Source organism: Rasamsonia emersonii (genome assembly GCF_000968595.1).
Source record: "Rasamsonia emersonii CBS 393.64 chromosome Unknown ctg1118621762332, whole genome shotgun sequence".
NCBI lineage: Eukaryota > Fungi > Ascomycota > Eurotiomycetes > Eurotiales > Trichocomaceae > Rasamsonia > Rasamsonia emersonii.
The window spans coordinates 14,289-39,300 of record NW_013562580.1 but is presented as its reverse complement, the minus strand read 5'-3'; the positions used below and the strand labels follow the sequence as shown (position 1 = coordinate 39,300).

General features: G+C 52.1%; 7 protein-coding genes across 7 annotated transcripts; all 7 read left to right on the top strand.

The window, feature by feature from the left end:
• Positions 1–186: 186 nt before the first annotated feature.
• Positions 187–690, top strand: T310_10011 (RAS small monomeric GTPase Rab6; the record flags this gene model as incomplete). The annotated part of the gene is made up of 2 exons (XM_013467562.1): positions 187–586; positions 635–690. 2 exons carry the CDS (start codon positions 187–189, stop codon positions 688–690), a joined length of 456 nt encoding a protein of 151 aa, XP_013323016.1.
• Positions 691–2,264: 1,574 nt separating this feature from the next.
• Positions 2,265–3,329, top strand: T310_10010 (uncharacterized protein; the record flags this gene model as incomplete). The annotated part of the gene is made up of 1 exon (XM_013467561.1): positions 2,265–3,329. The coding sequence occupies one exon, from the start codon at positions 2,265–2,267 to the stop codon at positions 3,327–3,329; it is 1,065 nt and encodes a 354-aa protein (XP_013323015.1).
• Positions 3,330–4,824: 1,495 nt separating this feature from the next.
• Positions 4,825–9,674, top strand: T310_10009 (Sulfite reductase (NADPH); the record flags this gene model as incomplete). The annotated part of the gene is made up of 4 exons (XM_013467560.1): positions 4,825–4,855; positions 4,997–5,136; positions 5,194–9,588; positions 9,654–9,674. The coding sequence occupies 4 exons, from the start codon at positions 4,825–4,827 to the stop codon at positions 9,672–9,674; spliced, it is 4,587 nt and encodes a 1,528-aa protein (XP_013323014.1).
• Positions 9,675–10,669: 995 nt separating this feature from the next.
• T310_10008 (uncharacterized protein) lies at positions 10,670–11,748 on the top strand (the record flags this gene model as incomplete). Its single annotated transcript, XM_013467559.1, has 3 exons — positions 10,670–11,141; positions 11,291–11,472; positions 11,536–11,748. The coding sequence occupies 3 exons, from the start codon at positions 10,670–10,672 to the stop codon at positions 11,746–11,748; spliced, it is 867 nt and encodes a 288-aa protein (XP_013323013.1).
• A 1,232-nt stretch (positions 11,749–12,980) lies between these two features.
• On the top strand, positions 12,981–17,213 carry T310_10007 (DNA-directed RNA polymerase; the record flags this gene model as incomplete). Its single annotated transcript, XM_013467558.1, has 2 exons — positions 12,981–13,817; positions 13,878–17,213. 2 exons carry the CDS (start codon positions 12,981–12,983, stop codon positions 17,211–17,213), a joined length of 4,173 nt encoding a protein of 1,390 aa, XP_013323012.1.
• A 2,437-nt stretch (positions 17,214–19,650) lies between these two features.
• Positions 19,651–22,639, top strand: T310_10006 (XlnR/XyrI; the record flags this gene model as incomplete). The annotated part of the gene is made up of 3 exons (XM_013467557.1): positions 19,651–20,062; positions 20,137–22,424; positions 22,496–22,639. 3 exons carry the CDS (start codon positions 19,651–19,653, stop codon positions 22,637–22,639), a joined length of 2,844 nt encoding a protein of 947 aa, XP_013323011.1.
• Positions 22,640–23,571: 932 nt separating this feature from the next.
• On the top strand, positions 23,572–24,758 carry T310_10005 (Pyruvate formate lyase activating enzyme; the record flags this gene model as incomplete). The annotated part of the gene is made up of 2 exons (XM_013467556.1): positions 23,572–23,913; positions 24,018–24,758. 2 exons carry the CDS (start codon positions 23,572–23,574, stop codon positions 24,756–24,758), a joined length of 1,083 nt encoding a protein of 360 aa, XP_013323010.1.
• Between the last annotated feature and the right edge of the window lie 254 nt (positions 24,759–25,012).

Genomic DNA, 25,012 nt, shown 5'->3' with positions numbered 1-25,012 from the left:
TACGCGTTTTATGTATGACTCGTTCGACAACACGTATCAGGCGACAATTGGAATCGACTTTCTGTCAAAAGTATGCGAACAATGCATTCCCTTTGCGCCGGGGAATCTTCCCCTCATTCTTCCTCTCCGTCGCAAACGACCAGAGTGAACACGTTATTCTAACCGCTTCTGTCATGATTGCAGACCATGTACCTTGAAGATAGAACGGTCCGGCTGCAGTTGTGGGACACCGCTGGTCAGGAACGATTCCGATCGCTTATCCCTTCATACATCCGTGACTCCAGTGTAGCCGTCGTTGTCTACGACATCTCGAACGCGAAATCATTCCAGAACACGCGTAAATGGGTGGACGATGTTCGAGGGGAACGGGGCAACGATGTGATAATCGTCCTCGTGGGCAATAAGACGGATTTGAACGACAAGCGAGAGGTCACAACGGCACAGGGTGAGGAGGAGGCCAAGAGAAATGGCCTGATGTTCATTGAAACCAGTGCGAAAGTTGGGCACAATGTGAAACAGCTGTTTAGGCGGATAGCGCAAGCACTCCCAGGCATGGAGGGTGAGGCCAACAAAGGGGAGAGTCAAAGTACGTTTTCCTTTTGTATATATTTTTCTTGTTTTTGGGTGGGTGCAGGTCAACTAACTTCCGATTCTCATCTGAATAGTGATCGATGTCAATATCACTCCTAGAGAGACGACCAGCAATGACGGATGTGCCTGCTGAACGCACACGATTATACCAGACGCTTGTCTTCATATTTTCTGCTGTCTATAATCTACGCTGTCTTTCATTCTGGACATGTACATGATTTTTTAACGCCTTTTTCGTCTTGTTTTTTTTTGAATCCGGTATACCTAGAAAGTTGCCTTTTGAACCCTAATGTTGTCTGTATCCGGGTTCTCAGTTCGATTCTTCATGCTTTCCTGCTCAATATCGACGACAATCGTATTGCCACTCCGAGAAAAAGGGCACTGGGGCGTTCGTATGCTTTGTGTTGTCGTTTTCTTATAGCAACGTTGGATATGTTTTGTCGAGGCGTCACCAAACTTCTTCCATGATCCCGTTCGACAAGCAGACCGTTTGTGACTGAATATCAAGTCAGCAGGCTTCACGTGGCAGAGAAGCATGGTTTGTTGATGTTGTTGTTTCCCTAGCGTATTCTTGCCCTGCGTGATGGGTTGCTAAGATGTCTGCTTGCGCCACTTGAGAGAATTGACCAACGTCAAGCTATTGTTTGGCAAATATCCACCTTAGGATTCAAGCAAGCTTAGAGGGCCCCTTTTCGTGGGTGGTTCTTTTATAGAGTGCGTAGTTAATATTTGATTCAATTCTGCAGTCGCTTGAGCAGAGCGATATGTCACACCCAAAGCACTCCGTACGGAGTAAGCGTTGGGGAAATTCAACAAACCAATTTCGGACAACCAATAATATCACGGAGACAGGGGGTAGATCAACTTGCGAAGCGATAATCCCTACCTAACAGGGGGTTTTTGTTAGAATTGCAGCTAGTTTATTGTGCTTCTTTGAGTATTCGCCAGATTCATTTAGTGCTATTCTCTAAAAAAGTCCCCCCTAGGTTTGATTTCAGGCAAAAACATAAGAATAATATCAGCTGGGAAGCGTTAAGATCACGGGATCCTCGTATCTGATGTGGCTGAAATAATGCAGATTATCTTAGGCTTAGTGTCAAAGTTATCCTTGATGCATAAAGTTTAAACTAGATGCCTTAAATCCTCGCAACACAGAGTACGGGTCGCACTGCCAAACCCGATTCTACCAAAATTGACAATGTCGTAGTACCTGGGACAATACAGCACTCGCATTCTTTATAATTGGGCTATAGTATCATCTTGGCCAGAGTTCGCGTGGAACGTGAGATGCTGCCAATTCGGTTGGTGCACGACGTCATCCGAGCCCCTAGTGGCCGGCAGCCCCGGCTAGGGATAGGCAGAAGGGTTTTAGGGCGCCTCAAAAGTTAACATAAGCGCCCGCCTCTTCGACTCTGGTCAGTCGTCTGCCGAACCACGACCACCCATTTCCTTTTTCGCTGACCTTTTCCTCTTCACGCCAACACCTGGATGCCCAGATCTTTCGCTTCTTCGCTCCCTGTATTTTCTCAGCACCTCATATTTCCGTCCCCCGCGGCAACAAGATGGGTTGCCGCTTTTTCCGCATCCCGCGGCCACAGGTGCGTTGAGTCCAGCTCGTCCTTCACCGCGAAGGATTCGCCTGCTTTCGCTCTATTCATCTGCTGACAAGAATCATGATGGCACAGAGTTTTCTCTGTGTGATGAGTCTGCAGACAGGGGCCTCTCTCATAACGCTGTCGTTGCTCCTCAACAAGATTAGCGGACTGTACGGTTTGCTTGCTTTGTTGACTGGCTACCATCTGTCCCCGGTTCAGCTGTCTATGTACATCTACTCGCTTGCTGCCCTCGGCCTCACGGTGTTTCTCTTTCCACATATCCGAAAGCAGTCGCCATTGCAGTGTTTGGGTCTCGCTTGGTTCTATCTCCTAGATACGGTCATCAATGCCGCCTACACCGCTGCGTTTGGGGTATCATGGTTCCTTGTCGTCTCACAGCACTATCACAATGCGCCTACCTCTGGATTCGGCACCGATACCATCGGCGAGACTGCAGGATTCACCAGTCCGAAGTACAATGTATCTTCTGTGCAGTTCTCTGGAAACGTCCTCTCTGATGGGGAAGACACCGTCGTTGCTGCTTACCCGGCCAGTGCCCCCGCCGGAAGCTCTGGCGGAAGGGCTGATGGAACACCCACCTTAGGCAATGGTGTGATGCAACCAGAGAGCTTTGAGAGCATTGTCATGATTGCGGCTCTGTGGCTTGTGCGGGTATATTTCGTTCTCGTCATGTTTGCATTTGCCAGGCAGGCTCTACGCCAGCAATTGTTGAATGCTTCACAACCGCGTTATAATAAACTGCCCACCCACAGCCGAAACACATCCATTGCTAGTGCTGCTGATATCGACCGTGACCCATTCCTCCCCCACACCCCTGAGGGCCAGGGCTGGCAGGGGGTGCTTGGTCGAGCCATGACCAGCGTCTTCCGTGATTACTGGCTTGGTCCAGATTCAGCGGAGGAGGAAGATTTCAGTTGGATGAACGGATTCGGTCGGAGATTCCGCAAGCGCAGCAATCTATCCCTCTCTGGGCCAGCTGAGAGGGAAAGACGACGCCGGTCCGGCACCGGTCCTCCACAGCCTTCCCAGGCGGCTCTTCAAGCCGCTTCATTGCAGCAACCAGCCTACAGTCAAGAGCCCGGGATGAATGTGAAACTCCAGGACTTGAGTGAGAGCAGATAATTCGGCTGCGGCTAGCCGGCCAAGTCCCAGTCACCGCCGCGTTTTTTTTATGCCGTTACCTGACAATACTCCCTGAACCATCTTCTCCCCCGACCAAAGTGCGCTATCTATCTCTCCCACGTTTCCTTGCTAGTCGAGGATTCGGGAGCATGTGCGTTGAACGCATGATACATAGCTATTTCCGGATGGGCTGTGTGGTCATAGATCATTCTACTCCAGCTATGTTCTTTCTGTCTCTTTCTCTCTCTTTCTTTCCAGCGTGATTCTTTATAGGGCTTGTATCGTTGCTGGCCTGGGTGTTGTGAAACGGATCGGTTACAGGCGCTTATATGCTATCTCATCTCTTTCTTATGATTAAACAGCCACTTAATGCCGCATTAAGCTCTTGGGATGACTCTTGCTGGTCGTCTTTCAGGGCAGTAACTCGACCAATTGAGGTCGCGAACAGCGTGTGCCGTATTTATAGCGCGCTGGGCTCTTGCCGAAACTGGTTGGCGTCACAGGTGATCGTTATTGGATAGGTATTCTGTGATATATCTATATCGGAAATAAATACTATGCCATTGGATAGGCAAATATCATCAGCGGATAAGCGATAGTATCTTGGTATTATTTTTCTTCGCAGGGGTTGTCTTATTTCAGTAAGAGTTGCAATGCTAGCCTCTAAGGTCTTGACATTATTCAATTGCCGTTGGGGGAAATTCTTACCCCCGCATGCTGCCTGACAGATCCGGCCCTACTAGTGGCGCGATTATTCATTTCTCGACCGAGAGTAGGGCATTAATGGCCAACGCCAGTAGTAGCCCTCTACAGCCCAATGGTTTTCTCGACCGAGGGGCACTCTCTCGTGCGGAGAAAACAATCACGTAGTTATTGGGTGTGGATGATGCAAAACACTTGTCAGAAATCATCTATATCATCTATGCCTCTGGCGCGTTTTGCAAACATAGTCATACAGGCATTTCCAATTGAATTACTTCTTTCAATTTGGACAATCTTACTCTTCTAGCGACGAGATCACCAGCAAAAGAACAAGTAAGAAAAAAAAATAGCCCGGTGATGGACAGCAACGCCGGTCGCCCTCCGATCTCGTCGTCACGGGACCCCGCATGGTATCCCGGAAGGGCATGTTTGCATGCCCCGGGATTTGCTGTTTGCATCGATGTCGTGATCAACAGCCAATCAAAATCGAGATGATCTAACCCGGGGACAGGCCGGAAGAGCGCGCTGACTGCATCGCAAGGATATTTTTTCGCTGTCCCCTCAACCCCGTGATGGACTGGCTAATTAAGCGTCGCTGAGAGGAGTATTATTTCTGTCAAAAAGTTCTTTTCTTTCCTTTTCCCTTTGCTCACCGTCGGTGTTGTGTCGCTGCCCTTCCTTGTCACAACGCATTCGATTTGAATACATGCCGTCACCGCGGCCCTTGATTCGCTAGATATAGTTCCACCCCTTCTACGCTGCAGTTTGAGAAGCGCTGCCTGCGTCCGTCAGTATGGGGTCCATTAAAACTGCGGGCCAAGCTGGTAAGTCTTGCGTCTCTTTTAAATGTCCTTTTTTTTTTGTTGATAATCAATTATTTGTTTGTGTTCGACTATGCGCGTTGGTCGCATGGGTTAGGGCCCTGGCGGTTCATGTGGGCTGACAGCTGCGATCAAAATGAATAGTGGCGAGAATCGCATATCTTGCCAGCGATGTTGTTCTTTCTGTTCAGCCGTCTCTGCAGACGGACTCTCAGTTCTCCAAGACTCTTAGGGATCTGAAGGAGCGCAATGCCAGCAGCATTGTGTCGAAGGGCTCGCCAGAGGTAAGGATCCCCTTGAATTCTGTTCGGCTCTACTTCAGTCGCTAATAACCACACCAGGTGCGAGCAGTTCGATACAATGAAGATCCTCTTCTGTCTGCTTTTCATCCTCTGCAGTCGGGCAAGACCGTGTCGATTACGACCACTTCTTCCGTGCTCCTCAATGCCATTACACACCTTTACCGTCTGGCAAACTACCCCATCGTGATCCACGTCGCCATTGAGTCGTCGCCCTTCCCAGACTTCTCCGTTATCAGCTCGATACGCCAGTGTGGCTTTGCGTTCCTTCACTCCGAGACGCTGCAAGAAGCGCAAGATATTGCCCTGACCGCCCATGCTCTGGCGCTCAAATCGGGAAAGGGTGTCATTCACTTCTTCGACCCGGCGAATTCGGCGGATGATGATGCGATTTCCGTGGAGGATGTCGAGGTCGTCAAGAAGGTGCTCGATCTGGACGGTGCCAGAGCTTCTCATACTTCTGGTGCCGAGGAGCCGACTCTCTATGCTGATTCTGGGCGGGTTGCGGTGGTCCCTGAAGTCGGGCTAGAGAAGTCTCCAGCTGTGGAGGCTGCTGCCTCTGCTGCCGCGATTTCTTCCCCGTCCAAGACGCCTTCGGCCACCAGCCAGGATAACTCGTCTGTTGGCTCCTCCAGGAGGGACAGCAGTACTGACAGCCATGCTGTCAGCTCTTCGGCCACAAGTGTTGACGGTTCTGGTGTCCGTCCTGTCAACGCGGCGGACATATTCAACTTGACCTCACAGATCTGGACCGTCCTCTTCGAAACCGTTGGAAGGCATTACCGGACCATTGAGTATACTGGACCTGAGAATGCGAAGTTCGCGATCTTCATCTTCGGCTCCACTGGAGTTTTTGTTGATGCCCTCGAGCAAGACAAAGCTAAGACCGATATTGGGAACGTGGGTATTATCACCGCACGTCTGTACCGTCCGTGGGTCGGAAGCCAGATCTCGAACCTAATCCCGAGATCTATTGAGAGAATTGCGGTGTTGGAGCAAGCTCGCAAGACTACGAAGTGGGGTCCCTCCTTTTTGGATCTCCTGTCGAGTTTGACGACGTCGCCTAGTCAAACTAAGCCGCCGCGTCTTGTTGCATACCGACTTGGATACGTTGAGCCATCTACGGCTGTTCAAGCGTTGCGGGGCATTCTCTACAACCTCGAGTCTGAGTCTCCCATCCAGAACCTGGAGATTGGCAAGCACAAGGAGTCTGCTCCTCAGCCAAGCATCGAGCAGCCCCACCTCGAAAACGCCTACATTAAGATTCTCGAGCAGCTGTTCGGCAACCGATTGTACGTGGCCAATCAACTTGGTTCGAACAATGCTGGTATTTCTGCGACGGTTGCTGCCAGCCCTGAGTACGGGTTTGGTTCATTGATTGCCCGAATGGAGCACCGTGAACGGTTCATCACCGAAGTTGAGGAGGCGGCCAAATCTAACAGCTTTGCCACCGATACACCAAAGAAATGGTTGTCTCGGTGGGCTTTGAGCGCTCGAGACCCGGCCAAAGCCAACAGCCTTGCTCCTGATGTCATTGCTCGTCTGACCACTGATGGATCGAAAGTGGCCAAACAACTCCTGGAATCGAAGCAGCTCTTCTACAAGGAATCACAGTGGCTCATCGGCTCTGATGCATGGGCCTACGACCTTGGCAACTCTGGTGTTCATCACGTCCTCGCGTCGGGAGCGAATGTCAACATGCTCATCATTGATTCGCAGCCCTACTCAGAGCACGCCGCTGCCGATGCTTCGCGGAGGAAGAAGGACATTGGCCTGTACGCCATGAACTTTGGTAACGCCTATGTGGCTTCCGTGGCTGTTTATGGTTCCTACTCGCAGGTCCTGCAGGCTATGGCTGAGGCTGATCAATTCGAGGGTCCCTCAGTTATTGTGGCCTACCTGCCCTACTACAAGGAGAACGACTCCCCGTTGACCGTCCTTCAGGAGACGAAGAAGGCTGTGGATCTCGGCTACTGGCCATTGTACCGATGGAACCCAGGCAAAGACGAGAACAGCGAGCCGAAATTCTCTCTTGATTCGGAACGCATCAGACGGGAGCTTGAGGAGTTCCTCCGCAGAGACAACCAGCTGACGCAGCTCATGAAGCGTCATCCGAAATTCGCTTCTAACCTTTCAGGGTCCTATGGCACTGAAGTCCGAGCTCTTCAGAAGCGCAAAGCCAAGGACTCATATGAGAAGCTGCTGGAAGGGCTTTATGGGGCTCCTCTGACCATTCTCTTTGCGTCTGACAACGGCAACGCCCAGAGCCTCGCCAAGCGTTTGGGCAACCGCGGTCGTGCGAGAGGTCTGAAGACCATGGTCATGGCCATGGATGACTACCCAATTGAAGATCTCCCCACGGAGGAAAATGTGGTTTTCATTACTAGCACTGCGGGTCAGGGAGAATTCCCTCAGAATGGCCGTGCATTCTGGGAGGTCGTGAGAACCTCCGGTGATCTCGACCTGTCCACCATTAAGTACTCCGTTTTCGGTCTGGGTGACAGCCACTACTGGCCTCGCAAGGAGGATAAGATCTACTACAACAAGCCGGCCAAAGATCTTGACGCCAGGATTTCATTCCTCGGTGGTCGGAAGCTCACGGACCTTGGCCTTGGCGATGACCAGGACCCAGATGGTTACCAGACTGGTTACAACGAATGGGAGCCCCGCCTCTGGCAGGCTCTCGGCGTTGATAAAGTCGAAGGCGTGCCGGAGGAACCTCCGCCATTGACAAATGAAGACATCAAGCTTCAGTCCAACTATCTCCGAGGAACTATCGCGGAAGGTCTCCGGGATGAGAGCACTGGCGCCATCTCTCCTAACGACCAACAGCTGACCAAGTTCCATGGAACCTACATGCAAGATGACCGTGACGTCCGAGAGGAGCGCAAGGCTCAGGGTCTGGAGCCGAAATATATTTTTATGATCCGTTGCCGTCTCCCTGGAGGTGTTGCGACGCCGTCTCAATGGCTGCAGATGGATGCCATCAGCAGCGCGTACGGTAATGAAACCATGAAGCTCACAACGAGACAGACATTCCAGTTCCATGGAGTGGTCAAGGGCAAACTTCGTGCAGCCATGCGCGCCATCAACAAGGCCATGTTGACCACTCTCGCAGCTTGCGGTGACGTCAACCGTAATGTTATGTGCAGTTCTCTTCCCGAGCTGTCCGGGTTTCATCGTGAGTGTCATGCTGTCGCGAAGAGGATCAGCGATCACCTCCTGCCATCCACCACGGCCTATCACGAGATATGGCTGAAAGACGACGATGACAACAAGGTCCAAGTTGCGGGTAATGCAGTTCAGGATCATGAACCTCTTTATGGGCCAACGTATCTTCCCAGGAAGTTCAAGATCACGATCGCCATACCTCCTCACAACGATACGGACGTCTACGCTCACGACATTGGTCTCATTGCCATCAAGGGAGCTGATGGGCACCTGGAAGGTTTCAATGTTCTCGTGGGTGGTGGTATGGGTGTGACTCACAACAACAAGAAGACCTATCCTCGAACTGGGTCTATGCTCGGCTTTGTACCCGCCGACCAGACTCACATTGTGTGTGAGAAGATCATGATTGTGCAGCGTGACCACGGTGACCGGAAGAACCGTAAGCACGCCCGTCTAAAGTACACCATCGACGACATGGGCCTGGATGTGTTCAAAGCCAAGGTGGAGGCCTTACTTCCGGAAGGATTGGGCTTCGCGGAGCCTCGTCCCTTCAAGTTCGTGTCCAATATCGACACGTTCGGTTGGCAGAAAGATGAGAAGGGCTTGAACCACTTCACGTTCTTCATCGAGAACGGACGTGTTGAAGATACCGCCGATTTCCCCATGCGGACTGGTCTGCGCGAGCTCGCCAAGCTTAACAAGGGCGAGTTCCGTCTGACGGGCAACCAGCATTTGATCCTCTCGAATATCGAGGACGCTGATCTTCCTACTGTCAAGTCTATCATGGCCAAGTACAAGCTCGACAACACTTCCTTCAGCGGACTCCGTCTGTCCTCGTCGGCATGTGTGGCTTTCCCTACTTGCGGTCTTGCCATGGCCGAGTCTGAACGGTACCTGCCGATTCTCATCACGAAACTCGAAGCAACACTTGAGGAGAATGGTCTGTCCAGGGATAGCATCGTCATGCGGATGACCGGTTGCCCGAACGGATGTGCACGACCATGGCTTGCCGAAGTCGCGTTTGTCGGCAAGGCATACGGCGCTTACAACATGTACCTGGGTGGCGGTTATCACGGTCAGCGTCTCAACAAACTCTACAGGTCGTCGATCAAGGAGGATGAGATCCTCGACATCATGAAGGGTCTCCTCAAGCGATATGCGCTTGAGCGCAAGACCGATGGCGAGACGCCCGAGAGGTTTGGTGACTGGTGCATTCGCGCCGGTATTATCAAGGAGACGACGGAAGGGAAGAACTTCCACGAAGGGGTAAGTTTGGCCATTCGTATCTCTTGCTTTTTTTTTCTGTTTCATATGGCTAATAATTCTTTTAGGTCGCTGAAGAAGAGGAGTAAATTATGGCATTGCGCAGCATCTATTACAAAACAAAACTAAGAAAAAAAAAGCATAGTCACCCTTGGTTAGTTCGATTGATGTTTTCGTCGTATTTAGACTGTTGAATGTTCATGTTGTTTTTTTTTAAATTGTTTCACTTGTATGAAATGTATGAAACCTGGTTCCTTGTACTTAGATAGAGCTTAGCTCTTGCGTCGAATGTATGTATGTATGTACTGTACATGAGTTTCACATGAGATGCAGAGCCCAGATTATGAATGCTTCTGCATGATTGCTTTGTTCGAATTCTTGTTTGTATGTATTGTACTGTACTCCGTACATACATTCTCTTTCACGAGTGAGATCGCTACCACTTAGGACTTCCAGGCGCTGACAGTAAGGATTCGTACAGTATGTACTGTTCATATTGCGTTGTATTTTGTTCAATCTGTAGTAATTTCCACCTTTTGCGAATGCAGTGGATTTAAAGCTTGTGTATTCTACCTTGAAATGGCATTCCAATCATGCAGTGAAACTGTAGTAGTAAACGCAGCGGATTATGCAACTTCGATATTATGAACACTTTTATTGGCGGAAACGAAACGATTCTTGATGCAAACCAATGCCGGGCTGTGCCTTCAATGCGGTAGTTTTAATGTGTGGCGAGTGGACGCGGGCTTATCGATAAGCTCTCCGAAAAAAAGGCACCTGGGCACCTAAGCTCATTCATCTGTCATCCCCGCACCAACCAGTGCATGCAGCAGTCAGTCCCAATTCATTGGGATTAATTATATGGACGGGCAACGTCCGATAAAATAGGCTGTTGCATTTTTCTCCGTCATCTGCTTGCCAGGTATCTACTTGACTAGCATGCAGTCAGGTTGACGTTTGAAGTTTCCTGTTCGGAGTGCGACAACGCTTCGAGTTTTCCGTCGAACTCGGATTTCCCACTCCCGCTCGTCCTGGCAACTTGCCTGTCGATAACCAACCATTCAATCAGTCAATTGACAAAAAAATGGCTTCCTCCGATCCTATCGTGGCCTCCTACGATGTCTACCTCACCGACTCACAGATCTCGCGCTATGTGTTACAATACGTCGACCGCCCGACAGGCCATGCTTACGATGAACGGAACGGGCAAAAGCCCACGGTATTCCGGCTCAAGCCAAAGACGGGGCTTGTCGAGGTTGACGTTCCCATCAACACCCAGGTGAACTACGATGTGAGCAAAGGTCTCAAGTACGGAGAGGCCTTGAAGCGTAGTCGCGCCACAAACCAAGGCGGGGCGTACGGACTGGCCGGAGGCTTCAATTCGTCTAGCGGTGCGGCGAGGGTGAAGGTCGAAGACGAGGATGTGGACATGGTGGATGACGAGAAGACGGGAAAGCCCCAAGCAAAGTCGCTATTGAAGGTGCAGACTTTGGGGGGGATGATAAAGAATCCTCAAGACGGTGATCCGCTTTACATGCTAGGGGCCTTCCGTGGAAGTATGTCTCTCTTTTACTCGCTCGTTTAGTTCACGGCTAATTCGACTTTGCTTTTCAGAAAATCTCTATCTTTCGCCTGTTTCTGCTGTCGTCCAATTGCGACCCCAACTTCATCATCTCGATGCTGCTGAAGATCTTACCAAGGCAAGAGCCGGCCAGAGCCAAAAGAGACGGGGATGAGGAGGCTGCGCCAAGAGATGCCGAAGCACGGGTGATTGATGTGAAGGTCAAGTCGGCAGAAGGCGGAGAAGCCATCGTGGCAGGCAATATCGAACTCTTGAAGAAAATGCAGGATGAGAAGTGGGAGTCCTATGAATGGGTGGACGCTGAGGTAAGAGATAAAAAGATCCCCACAGCGGTGAGAACAGATCGATGCTAATGTGGTTTTGAACAGACGGAGGAAGCGTGGTTCACGTACGAGAACTACATGATCCATAATAACCCCGAGGAACTACCACAACTCCAATCGGCGATCGACGGCGAAGATTATCTTGATGAGATGAGCGCACCACGAGTCGATCCGGCTCACCCGGAGCTGACGGGATGGGCAATGAAGCAGAATCGGAAGAAGCAAAAGCGCGCCACAGCTGAGGCTGGAGAAGGGTGATTGACGAAGCCTAGGACTGTCGCAGGAGATCTCTCCCATTCTTCTTTTCCTTCGCCTTCTGCAAGAACGGCGATAAGACGATAGACACGATACCCGCTTCTTCAGACACGATAATGTCTAAGCACTTATCAACGAGGGATGCAATAGACCGATTATGTTTGAAGGCTACTTCTAATGATATTTATCAGAGAGGCTTTCCATTCTCTTGACTGTGTATTATGCTGTAGAAGCTAAATAGAACCGAGTTCGGAAAGAACCTTTTCTTCTGCCCACATTATCGTGTGCATTTACTCTTTATCCTGTCATCGAATGCATATACAGAGTACTGCGCTTGCTCTATTCAAAGGCTTGTCACACTAATGAATTAGGTGATAAGCATGCTCTCACCGTGACCTGTATTGCTCAATCTATTATTGCCGTTCTTTCAGAATTTTGTTTATCAGGAAACCATGGGTGGAGGTCAACCAGGTGGCGGCGGAGAGGATTGAGTCTGTACCGTACCCATGCATACTATGGTCCGTACCGTATTAATATTAATTGCTCACTCAGCAGTAGCAACGGCAAAGAGGATTGTTGGTATATTGACGACTCTCAAACAGCGGAGTACTCCGTCGAACGAGGATCAATCACAACTCACAAATTCACCGCTCATTATTGGTGGCTGGTGCTGCGGTGGAGCAGCGAATGCCATCGAAGGGCAAAAAAAGGGGAAGTGGATAACCTGTGATGTCACGTGACTTTATCGGGCCCCGGGGGGTGTCGCGCGACAGGCTATCTTTTTTTCGCGGGTAGATTTTGCTCCCGCAGCTCTGGCAGTTTGGTTATGTTTCCTTTTTTCCTAGCCGGAATCTCTCAACCCCCAGAACCAACACTGCCTGTCTTCCTTCTTTCAACTCCTCCTCTCTTTCCACTGTAGAAGGAGGTTTCTTTTTTTTTCCTTGGAAGTTCAGGTCATTGATTGAGAGAGAGCCCTGGACTCTCCCTTACTCCCGGTCGTGAGAGAGGTTGTCGGTTGCTGGAGGATCGATCGTCTCTCGATTCTCTTCCCTCTCCCCTTCTGGCAGTCATTCTCTTTTTTGTTCTGCATCTTTTTCTGTTCTTGTTCCTTCTGAATGTGTATAATTAAGTTGTCCTCTGTATAATTGTTATCTAATTACTTCGCGCATTGCATCCTCAATACCCGTCCTCTCCCTCTCCCGGTCGACGTCCGAACAACCTTCCGTTCTACAGCCATGCTACCTCGAGCAGCTCGTCGCCGAAATGTGTTTCATCATTTACGCCAATCAGCCGAGCAGCTATCCCTGCCCTGGCTGTGTCCAGCGGCATCGAGACTCCATTTCCAATCAAGTCGGCCGGAGTCGATGAGCGGTCCGGCTCCCTCGACTTCCAACGAGCCTGGCCGCCGCCGACCATCTTTACTCTCTACTCGGAGCTTGGCCACTGCTACAGACAATTCCATCATCGAGCCTGGTCGCCAGAATCTGTTCGAGGATATTCATTACCCAACCGCTTCCAACAATGACTCTTCTTCTGTACGATGGGTCCCCTCTGAATTTTCTTCGCATCTCAACTCCAGGGATCCTTCCATCGTCATAGTGGAGACCTCCTTACAGACGAAACCGAAAGTTTTCCGGAAAATCAATGGCATTGGAGGTGATGCGTCGGAGATGCTTGCCAATTTTGACGTTTCACTCAAAGTTGGCAAATTCGAACGTGCCGGCAGTCTATTGACTCGTCTGTTGCAATTCTACCCTCCGGGCTCGCCCGAGTACTTGGATCTCCACAATCGATATTTGGAGGCGATGGTTTCACATATGATCGTGAACAGGCAGACTGAACTGACCTGGCCGCTGCAAAAGTGGTTCGAGGTGAGGATGCCGCAGGCTTCTGTCAAGCCAAATGCGACGACGTACGCAATCATGATCCGGATGGCGTTGCGCATGCTACACGGCTCTAGGCGTGATCGGACGGTCCGGAGGTATTGGGAAATGGCTAAGAATGATGGAGTCGAGGAGGATGTCCTCGGGCTTCCGGTTTTATCTGAGCTCGAGCTGGGCGAGTTGTCAGAGGTAGGTGAAGCGCTTCTTTTTTTTTCTTGAAGTGGTCTTGCAATTGACTTCTTGTGACAGATCTGCGCTGCAGACTTGCAGCGAGTAGCAATGGGCAACATGGAAGAAGATTCACTGCAGGTACTGCCTGGGAATAACGAGACCGAACCTACCCCTGTCCGCCCGGTGGAGCAAAAGGGCCAGGGGTTGAAGTCTTTAAAGAAAACGCTTTCGGTGTTGTCTGGTACCGTTGATCCTCTACGTGCGCCGGATGTTGACACTTCGGACCCGGAAAAAATCAAATCATATCAAAAAATGCGACAGCAGCGGCTGGAGGCGACAGCAATTCAGTCGGCTGTCGATCGCTGGCGTTACGAGATGGAACAAATGAGAAAGTCTGGTCTCGATACGTCTGGCGGAGGCAAGAAATTGGGTCCGATGATAAACCAATGGCATTCCGATCTCGTTTCCAAGATCCACGAGGAGTTAAAACTCGTGGCTGAGGCCGAGCAGGAAGGCTCGTCGCCCTCGATTGCGCACAGGGAGCGTCGCGAGTATGGTGTCTACCTGCGATCTATGGACCCTGAGAAACTCGCTGCTATTACTATCCTCCACCTCGTCCACATTTTCAGCCAGGGCGGTGTCGAGAAAGGGTTGAAGCTTTCGTCGATCGTGACGACTCTCGGCAGAGAAATCCAGGATGAATTGATTGCGGAAGAGGTGCTACGGAAGGCCAAGCAAGATGATACCCGGCGGCAGAACATGATTGCCAAGATGCTCGAGACTCGGAAACAGAGAGCAGGGCGTGGGAAATGGCAGTCCCTAGTGCAGCAGGTGAAGGAATCAAAGCCTTCTATCCTGTGGCCAGTCAGGGTCCACGCGAAAGTGGGAGGCATTTTGATGGCTCTCCTCTTCGATGTTGCCAAAGTCCCTGTGACCACGGAACATCCCGAGACTAAGAAGCGGACCACGACCTTGCAACCCGCTTTTCAACACTCGTACGAAGTGCTCAGAGGGAGGCGGGTTGGCTTGATCCATCTGCATCCCGAAGTGAGCGGGAAGCTCTTTCGCGAACCGCCGACGCATTTGATCGCCCGCCATATGCCTATGCTGGCCGAACCCAGGCCGTGGACTGGATTCCGAGAAGGAGGATACCTGGCCCACCAAAGTCAAATCATGCGTTGTACGCCGGGTGATCACATTCAGGAGCTTTACGTAAAGAAGGCTCTCGCAAACGGCGGGCTTGAGCAGATCCGTGCTGGTCTGGATGTTCTTGGGAAGACGGCATGGGTCATTAACCAGGACGTGTTCGACGTCATGCTCGAAGCGTGGAACTCGGGCGAAGCCATCGCCAAGATCCCGCCTCTGGAGCCTGATCTTCCTTATCCCCCCGAGCCTGCGAAAGACGACCATGAAGCGCGGATCCAGTGGAGCCGTGCTGTTCGCCAAATCGAGAACAAAAGGGCGGGTCTTCATTCGTCGAGGTGTTTCATGAACTTCCAGATGGAGATCGCTCGCACGTTTCGAAATGAGACCTTCTACTTGCCTCACAACCTGGACTTCCGGGGTCGAGCTTATCCACTTCCATCTTACCTGAATCAAATGGGCGCGGATAATGCTCGGGCTCTGCTGCTCTTCAAAGAGGGCAAGCCGCTCGGTGAGTCGGGGTTGAGATGGCTGAAGATCCACCTCGCGAACGTCTATGGATTTGACAAGGCCAGCCTTCAAGAACGAGAAGCTTTCACCATGGAGCACCTGGACGACATCCTCGACTCGGCCAACAACGGGTTGCATGGTAGGCGATGGTTCCTTGGAGCCGAGGACCCATGGCAATGCCTCGCAGCATGCTGCGAGCTGAGGAACGCCCTCCGGCACCCGGATCCGACACAGTATCCATCTCGACTACCGATCCACCAGGATGGGTCATGCAACGGGCTTCAGCACTACGCTGCGCTCGGTGGAGATGTCCAGGGCGCCCAACAGGTCAACCTGGAACCTTCCGATCGCCCATCCGACGTGTACACAGGCGTGGCAGAGTGGGTCAAGGAGAAAGTCGCGCGTGACGCCGCGGAGGGCAATGAGATTGCCAAGATTCTCGAGGGCAAAATCAAGCGCAAGATTGTCAAGCAGACCGTGATGACCAATGTCTACGGCGTCACCTTCATCGGCGCCATGAGGCAGGTCAAGAGACAGCTGGTCGAACACTACCCGGATCTTCAACCGGTCAACGAATGTGCGAAGTATATCGCTCGATGTATTTTCAGTGCCCTCGGTTCTATCTTCAGCGGAGCCCACAGTATCCAGTACTGGTTGGGCGACTGTGCCAGTCGAATCAGCACGTCACTCTCCCCGGCCCAGATCGAAGAGCTCGCAAAGGAGGTTCTGGAAGGTGATCCTGATGTGACATCTAACAAGAAAACTCAGGCGAGGGAGTACAACCCGTTGAAGATGTTTCGCTCTACCATTATCTGGACCACACCCCTCGGCTTGCCTGTCGTCCAGCCGTATCGCTCCGTTAAGACTCGCCGTATCCACACCAGTCTGCAGGACCTCAGTATCCAGGATCCAACGGCCGACGGGGTTGTTTCCAAGCGCAAGCAGCTGCAGGCCTTCCCACCGAACTTCATTCACTCGCTCGATGCTACTCACATGATGCTTTCCGCAATCGAATGTGATCGGCGAGGCTTGACCTTCTCGGCCGTCCATGACTCGTTCTGGACGCATGCGTGCGACGTTGACGTGATGAACGCTGTCCTTCGGGACTGTTTCATCCGCATGCATTCCGACGACATCATCAAGCGGTTGGCGTCGGAATTCCGGGTGCGCTATGCGGGCCACTTGTTCCTGGCGAAGGTGCCGCTGCAGTCGCGGATTGGAAAAGCGATTACCAAGATCCGAAAGAAGGGAATCGCTCAGCAGCTGCACGAGCTGTTGGAAGAACATCGGCGGCAGACTCTGCTCCGGTCCGAGGATCCGGAACTGCAGGAACGAGGCCGTGCGATGGTGACGCCGGCCAGCATCTTTGAGGCGATGGGGGGGAAGGATGAGGATCTGGCGGTGTCCGCCTCGCTGGGTGAGACTGCCGTCGGCTCGATCCCCACTGACATGGAGAGCGCCCAGAGGGCAGCCTTCGGTAGCGACGATGCCGACCAGGAGGACACCGGGGTGTCGAGTCCGTTCCCCGAGTTCGATCAGCTCAGTGATGCCGAGGCCAATGCCTCCGCGGGGCCGGGTCGCCGGGACATGGAGGCCGAAGACCTCGAGGCCGAGGAGGATGAGTCGGAGACTCCCAAGAAGAAACAGGCGCAGAGGAAGAAGATGGTCTGGCTGTGGCTTCCGCTGAAATTCCGAGAGGTTCCCATGAAGGGAGACTTTGATGTCAAGCGACTGAAGGAGAGTAAATATTTCTTCTCTTGACCGCGTGCATGCACGGGTGATCTGTTCTCGGGTGGGACCTTTCATCACCAGCGAATGGGGTTCTTTTCGATGCGATGTATTATTTCTCACGTCCCATTTTTGATTCCTGTCTTATTATGATGGCATTACGATGCCGCCGGTATATTCCCTTGTGTTCTGACATCAATCTTGGGATTCGTGGCATGTAACGACAACCTCCTCGAGCGCCTCTTCTCATCATTGTATATATATATATATATATATTTGCCTACTGTTGCCGTTTGCGGGACATGATTCCGGGTGATGGGCGTTCTTTGGAGGCGTGTACTGTATGTATATGTGGGAACATTCCGTTTTGAAGAGTCATGCATGTATCATTAGGACCAGCCCATGTCATTGAAGATCTAGAAAGAAAATACGGCCAATTAATAAAAATCAATCAATACGCTTATCTTTTGGCCACGTGGTAAATGAACGTAACGTAATCGTAGTTTGTGTGTATTTCCTGAGCTGTCGTACACTCAGCAATATAGAGTAATATTACTGCCATCCCATCTTGGGAGTATATTATGTCAGCTTACCGGGCGCTACGAATACCTGATTGGCAGCCGCGTAGATGATTAATTAATCGATTAATTATTAATTTAGGTAGGGAACCAACCAACAACCTGCTAACCAGAGAGAGAGCTGTTCATTGCTGATCCCGTCTGTCTAGGTAGGTAGCCTTGTGGTGGTGCCGTGTCCCCCCGCGTCATCGTCTTGTTCGGATCCTCCCGTCCGACCGAAAAGAAGCCACCTAGCACGCTGCACGCTGCACGCCGTCAAGGGGGATAGTAGAGTCACAGAATATAGTAACAATTTTCGATTAGGACATGCTGTCGATCGGCTGAGCCAAGTCTAGACGGCTAGTTTCAAAAACAGGATCGATGGGGTGTGGTTACGTACGGAGTTAGAGACTTAGAGTAGGGGCCAAATAATATTGCAGGAGAGGAGGACGATCAGGTTGGCTCGCGGGGATTGTCGTCAATAATAATAATTAATCCAGAGTCATCTCCTGATCGCTCGTGACGAGTGCTCGACTGAGTACTTGTGTGTGTACTTGTTGGTGTGATGCGACCTGTTCCGGTTGCAGTCTTTCAGCGGTGAGATCCTCCTGTCTCTTGAATTAAAGGCAAGAACGAGGAATACGGAGTACGCTGGCAGATTGGCAAGAGCGCCACTGATGAAGAGGCTCTCCTCGGCTGCTTCCTTCCCTGTGCACAAATACAATCGCTCAACGTCTGCATGGACGCTCCTTCCGTGCTGGGGCAAGCTCAGGGCCGCAGCGGCCAGGGTCTTCCCCGCGGCCGAAGGAAGGCGCGAACGCCCACCGACTGCAAGGGTGAATTCAGGCCGGGGAAGGCGCGAACCAGCCAGCGCACGCCCTCCATGCCGATCCGGCAGCCTACGCGGTCGCTGCTGGCAGCTGGCCTCGTGGGAATCGCAACGGTCACTTGATCTCAAGACTCAATCGGGTTGCTGGTGCTCCCAGGAACCGATGGCTCCGTCCGTCACGGCCTAGTTTGATGGACGACCGTCGGCATCGCTCCCCAGTTGGTTCCCCGCGTGCGTGGCGTTGCCACCGCCTCTCCACAGCGCCCCGCGTTCGCCTTCCCATTGGGGACGCCCTCGAAAAAACAAAAAAATAAGACCCGATCCCTCCGCTGGACCATGCGCGTGCTCGGCCCCCTCCCCCGGAGATACCTGGAGCAGCCCGTACGGAGAGTGCTGGGGAACTGCACACTAAGAGTACTCCGTAAGCGCCTGCTGACCGGGGGGCCTGTCCTGAGAAAATCAGGAAATTGGCGACCCCGTTGGCCTGTCCTGGCCTGTCAGCCTGTCCGGTCCTGTCCGGCCTGCCCACCGGTGGCTTACCCACAGTCAAGGCGTCGGTACGTCGGTACGGGATGAAGCTTTGCCCTGGACTGAACTGAACTGAACTGAAACTCATCCTTCTCTCGTTGACGTGCAATCGCGGTCTCGGCTTCAGAACTGCTACCGGTCTTTCTCTCTCTCTTCTCTCTCTTTTTCACCCCCACCACACGCTTCTTTGGACTCTCGACGTCCCTCTTTCATTCTCTCTCACCCCCCAATATTAGATTCTCGCACGTTTTGGCTTCTGTCGGCGGTTATCTCCATTGCGCGTTAGGCTGTTACCGTGTAATCTCCCGACGAACCTGCCCGGATCCTCCGTCCTTGACCTTGGCCTGGCGGGGAGACGTCCGTCGCCTCCCCTCCCCGCTGGGAGGAATCTGCTCCATTTCTCTGTCCTTGCTGTGTTGAGAGTGCCGCTGGTGGTTGGATTAAAAAAAAAAGAACAGAAAAGAAGAAAAGAAAAAATTACTGGGCAATGTGCCCGTGAGTTTTACTGCTGGTATCTGCCTATGTCGACCTCGATCTTCCTGATCGACCAAAGACCATGTCTGCCGCGCTACAGCAGTTCACGAATCCATACACCGCGTTCCCCACCGGCTCTGACACGGCGGCGTCCTCTACGCAGATTTCCCAGTCGCAGACTTCCGGCCTGGACACCCTGGCGGAGGGTTCCCAGTATGCTCTCGAGCAGTTGCAACTCACGCGACAGGCCGAAGTTAACGCCGGTTCTTCTTCCCACGATGAGGTGCTGAAGTTCAAGGACCATTCCTCCGCATCGGAATCCGCTGGTTTCAAGGTCCCTGTACGCCGGACTTCCGTCACCGAGGCACGTTCTTCCGGCGTCCGCAAGAATTCAGCTTCAGCTCCCGTCCGCCGGCGGATCAGTCGCGCCTGCGATCAATGTAATCAGTTGCGGACTAAATGCGATGGGCAGCAGCCGTGCGCACATTGCATAGGTATGATGTTCCACTCATACTTCGGTTCATGCTGCGTCGGAGGACTCTCCCGCAATTGCTGACGGCGGTCGCAGAATTCGGTCTGACCTGCGAATATGCTCGAGAACGGAAGAAGCGTGGGAAAGCGTCGAAAAAGGACCTGGCGGCAGCAGCAGCCAAAGCCGCTGCCGCTGCTACTGCGGGGAATAATAGTACTACGGCGACTAGTACGACTAATGCTCATTCCAATGAGAGAGATGCCTCTGCCCCCACGAATGGTCAAGAGTCTCCGGATAAATCATCCCCGCCAGAAGCCCAGGGTAGATACGACTCGGCGTTCGATCCGACACGGAGCGTTGCCAACCTGCCAAGCAATTCACGACCACAGCAAACACCGTCGTCGCAACCACAACCGCAGATGGCAGCAGGCATGGAAAATCTGCCCATGAACGACTACGGGCAATTGCATGACGTGAACCGTTCCTCCATGCAGATGCCCGATCTGCGATCGTTGCAGGCCTTGCCCTCGTCTGCTTCGAATCAGCGCACCCCACCACCTCCTTTACTTCCTCAGACTTTCAATAGCGGTTTTCATAACAGTACATATGGCTTGATGAATCCGCAGGACCAGAATCATGCGAATATCAACGGATACCGGCTAGGCGAAGATGCTTCAGCACCATTCATTGGACTCACCCCGCCCGCTCAGTCGCCGGGATGGCTTTCCTTACCGCCCCCCTCACCTGCAAACTTTCCATCATTTAATATGCCCACTGGTGTTCCTAGCACCTTGAAATATCCCGTTCTGCAGCCGGTTCTCCCGCATATAAGGCACATCATTCCCGAATCGCTTGCCTGTGACCTTCTGGAGCTCTACTTTGCCAGCACGTCCTCGTCGCATATGTTCCCGCGATCGCCGTACGTCGTCGGATACGTCTTTCGAAAGCAATCATTCCTGCATCCTACTAGACCCCGGGTGTGTAGTCCGGCTCTTCTGGCCAGCATGCTCTGGATCGCCGCTCAGACGAGCGATGCAGCGTTATTGACGTCTCCTCCGTCCAAACGCGGACTCATCTGCCAGAAACTGTTGGAGGTAACCGTGGGTTTGCTCCGTCCGTTAATTCACGGACCAGCTCCTGGGGAGACCTCCCCGAATTATGCAGCGAATATGGTGATCAACGGTGTCGCGCTGGGCGGATTTGGTGTCTCCATGGATCAGCTGGGTGCTCAGAGCACTGCGGCCGGAGCGATCGATGATGTGGCCACCTACATCCACCTGGCCACGGTCATATCGGCGAGTGAGTACAAAGCTGCCAGTGTTCGCTGGTGGGCCGCAGCCTGGTCACTGGCACGGGAGTTGAAACTGGGTCGAGAGCTGCCGCCCACCGCGTCTCAACCCCGACAAGACGAGCGAGACGGTGACGTCGATCAACATGCTACGCAATCGGCGATCCCGCTGGCGGGCAGTACGGCCAGCACAACCGGGCAAGTGACCGAGGAAGAGCGCGAGGAACGCAGACGCATATGGTGGCTGCTCTATGTGATGGATCGTCACCTCGCACTCTGCTACAATCGACCGCTGACTCTGCTAGATAAAGAGTGCGAGAGCCTCTTGCAGCCGATGAATGACGATGTCTTCCAGGCGGGTGATTTCGCCAACGCCGGGTATCGGCGCGCCGGGCCGCCCATCGAATGTACGGGGCATAGCATGTTTGGATACTTCCTGCCGCTGATGACCATTCTGGGCGAAATCGTCGATCTGAATCATGCGCGCAACCATCCTCGGTTTGGCGTGCATTTCCGAAACAGCAGTGAATGGGAGAGACAGATGGCGGAAATAACCCGCCAACTCGACGTGTACGGGCAAAGTTTGCGCGAGTTCGAAGCTCGTCATACCAGCAGTCTTGGTCTCGGCAACGAAGCTGAAGCGGGTTTTGACGGCCCGTCTGTCGACCATGTCAGTCCGTCTGGACGCTCGACCAGTACGGCGGGATCGCGAGTGAACGAGTCGCTCATGCAGACGAAGATGGTTGTTGCATACGGAACGCACATTATGCATGTTTTGCATATTCTGCTGACCGGCAAATGGGACCCGATCTCTCTGTTCGACGACAACGACCTGTGGATTTCCTCGGAATCGTTTGTCACCGCCATGGGCCATGCTGTGCAGGCGGCCGAGGCAGCGGCCGACATCCTGGAATATGATCCCGACCTGAGTTTTATGCCGTTTTTCTTTGGCATCTACCTCTTGCAGGGGAGCTTTTTGCTGCTGCTGACAGCGGACAAGCTGCAAGGGGATGCCAGTCCGAGCGTGGTCAAGGCGTGCGAGACGATTGTCCGTGCTCACGAAGCTTGTGTCGTAACCCTGAATACAGAGTACCAGGTATGCATTTTTTGAGGGGGACAAAACTATCAAAGGAATTGATAACGTGCTGACTTCTGACCTCGTCGCAGCGAAATTTCCGCAAGGTCATGCGATCGGCTCTCGCGCAGGTCCGCGGACGGATCTCGGAAGATTTTGGCGAGCAGCAACAACGCCGACGAGAAGTGCTTGCTCTCTACCGCTGGACCGGTGATGGGACCGGCCTTGCGTTATGATGACAGATGACTTTTTTGAGCGTGTATCGTCTCTGTTCAAACGATCGATATGACTCTGATGGTTAGTGATGATGGTATATACCTATGCAATTGGATTGGTGGCCCGGGTTTGGAGTTTCAAAAAGATGCAAATGGACAACTCTCCCTTTCTTCTCCTCCCCTTTCTTTAACTAACTCACATTTTTTTTCCCGCCATCTTGAATTATAATGTTGGTATGGCTTTTTTTTCTTTTGTTGGATAAGGCGGTTTCTGGCGTCGAGACAAGGACAAATTAATGTCGGAATCTGTCGAGTTGGGTTAACTTGGTGGTGGGCCCTTTTTTTTTCGCTGCAACTGGCTTTTTGTCTTTTTTTATTTTTTGTTTATTACGGAAATACCCCTGTATAGTAAGCACAGTACATATTCTATGGGATGTTTTCTTTTCCTTTTTATATATAACTGGAGGATACTTGTAGATAATCAACAGCCCATTTTTCTTGAACTTTTCATTTCCTGAAAAGCCCTTTGTAGTAGTAGGGTCTCGTAATTTAGAAATCTCCAAATAATATCAATATAATAAATTGGAATTTACCTCGATTGCAGGTGTGTACTTCCGCCCATAGTCGATTTGGGTCTGCAGGTAATCATTGTCGTTGTCATTGAATCTGTCTGTTCATGGCTATTGTGGCCTCACGTGGTATGACGTATTCGGCGTACTGTACCTGCTTATGTAAGATTTATATCGTACTTAACTAGTTAACTAGTTATTCATGCTGGACCCACTCTTCTCCGTCCGTCCAGATGAGGCGAACTTAATTAACCATTTATTGATTACGGAGTACTATCAAAGCAGAAGAGTTGGTCGGAAGGAATTATTAACTATGTTGTCTGCTTGTTTGTTAAGGAGTGCTCAATGATCCTGATATGATATTTCAACACTGGTCATAAAACCATGGCCCTTCTCTCCCGAGCATTTCGGCTTTCTTCTCCCTCGGCTACTGCTACTGCTATCGTCCAGCGAGTCTGCAAACGACACCTCGGAATCCCACCGCAATTCCTCCTCGACGACTACATCCCTCGGTACCAACTACTGAGCGAGGTCGATGTCGCCAAGAAGCGGTCTCTCGCCTACGCGCACCTGCGCAACTGCAACCTCTGCCCGCGGCTCTGCGGCGTCAATCGGTACGAGCAGACGGGCGTGTGTCTGATCGGCGCCGAGACGGCCAAGGTCAATGTCATTGCGCCGCATCGGGGCGAGGAGCCGTGTATCCAGGGGTATAATGGGAGTGGGTCGGTGTTTTTTTCGGGGTGTAATTTGCGGTGTGTGTTTTGTCAGAATCATGTAGGGATCTCTCTCTCTGCATTTGAAATTCCTTTGGTGCTAATTGATTACGATAGGATATCGCCCACCAACGAAATGGATTCGACCTGACTCCCGAGGAGCTGGCCGAGTGGTATATCAAGCTGCAGCAGGTCGGGAACGTGCACAACATCAACCTCATCACTCCCGAGCATGTCGTGCCGCAGGTCGCGCTCTCCATCCTCGCCGCGCGAGACATGGGTCTCAAACTCCCCATCATCTACAACACTTCGGCCTTCGATTCGCTGGCGTCGCTGGAACTGATGGACGGCCTGGTGGACATCTACCTGCCGGACTTCAAGGTCTGGAAGAGCAGCACCTCGAAGCGGCTGCTCAAGGCCGACAACTACGCCGAGACAGCCAGGGAGAGCATCAAGGAGATGCATCGGCAGGTGGGCGACCTGTGTTTCACCTCCGATGGGATCGCCAAGAAGGGCGTTCTCCTCCGTCATCTCGTCATGCCGGGCAAGGAGGATGAAGGACGGGAGATCATGAGGTGGTTGGCTGAGAATGTCTCCAAGGATTTGTATGTTCATATCATGGAGCAGTATCATCCAGATGCGCATGTCGGCAAGAAGAAACGAGGGCGCAGCAGCAGCAGTAACGATGCAGCAGCAGCAGACGACTCGTCCGCCGATTCTGGTGGTGGTGGTGTTCGCTATGCGGATATCAACCGCGCTGTCACGGATGAGGAGCTTGGTAGTGTGAGGAAAGCTGCCGAGGAGGCCGGCCTGTGGAGATTCTGCGACGTCTCTGAGCATGGTGGGTTCCATCTGTGAAGAGGGGGAAATAAATACTGGTTTGATTGGCTGAGAAAAAGCTTGGTCATACCGCTGTGACCATATTTGCGTCTCGACGGGAATCAGCCGGGAAGGATAAGCTGGGTTGACCTGTCCTTATTACCCTGCTGTTGATATCTGAGACGCGATCACCAGCAATACGACCAGCATGACACGTTCTGTCGACCAGACATGATGGAGAAATATAAAAAAAAGCTCACACCCTCACTGATTTCTCAGTGAGGATGCTACGA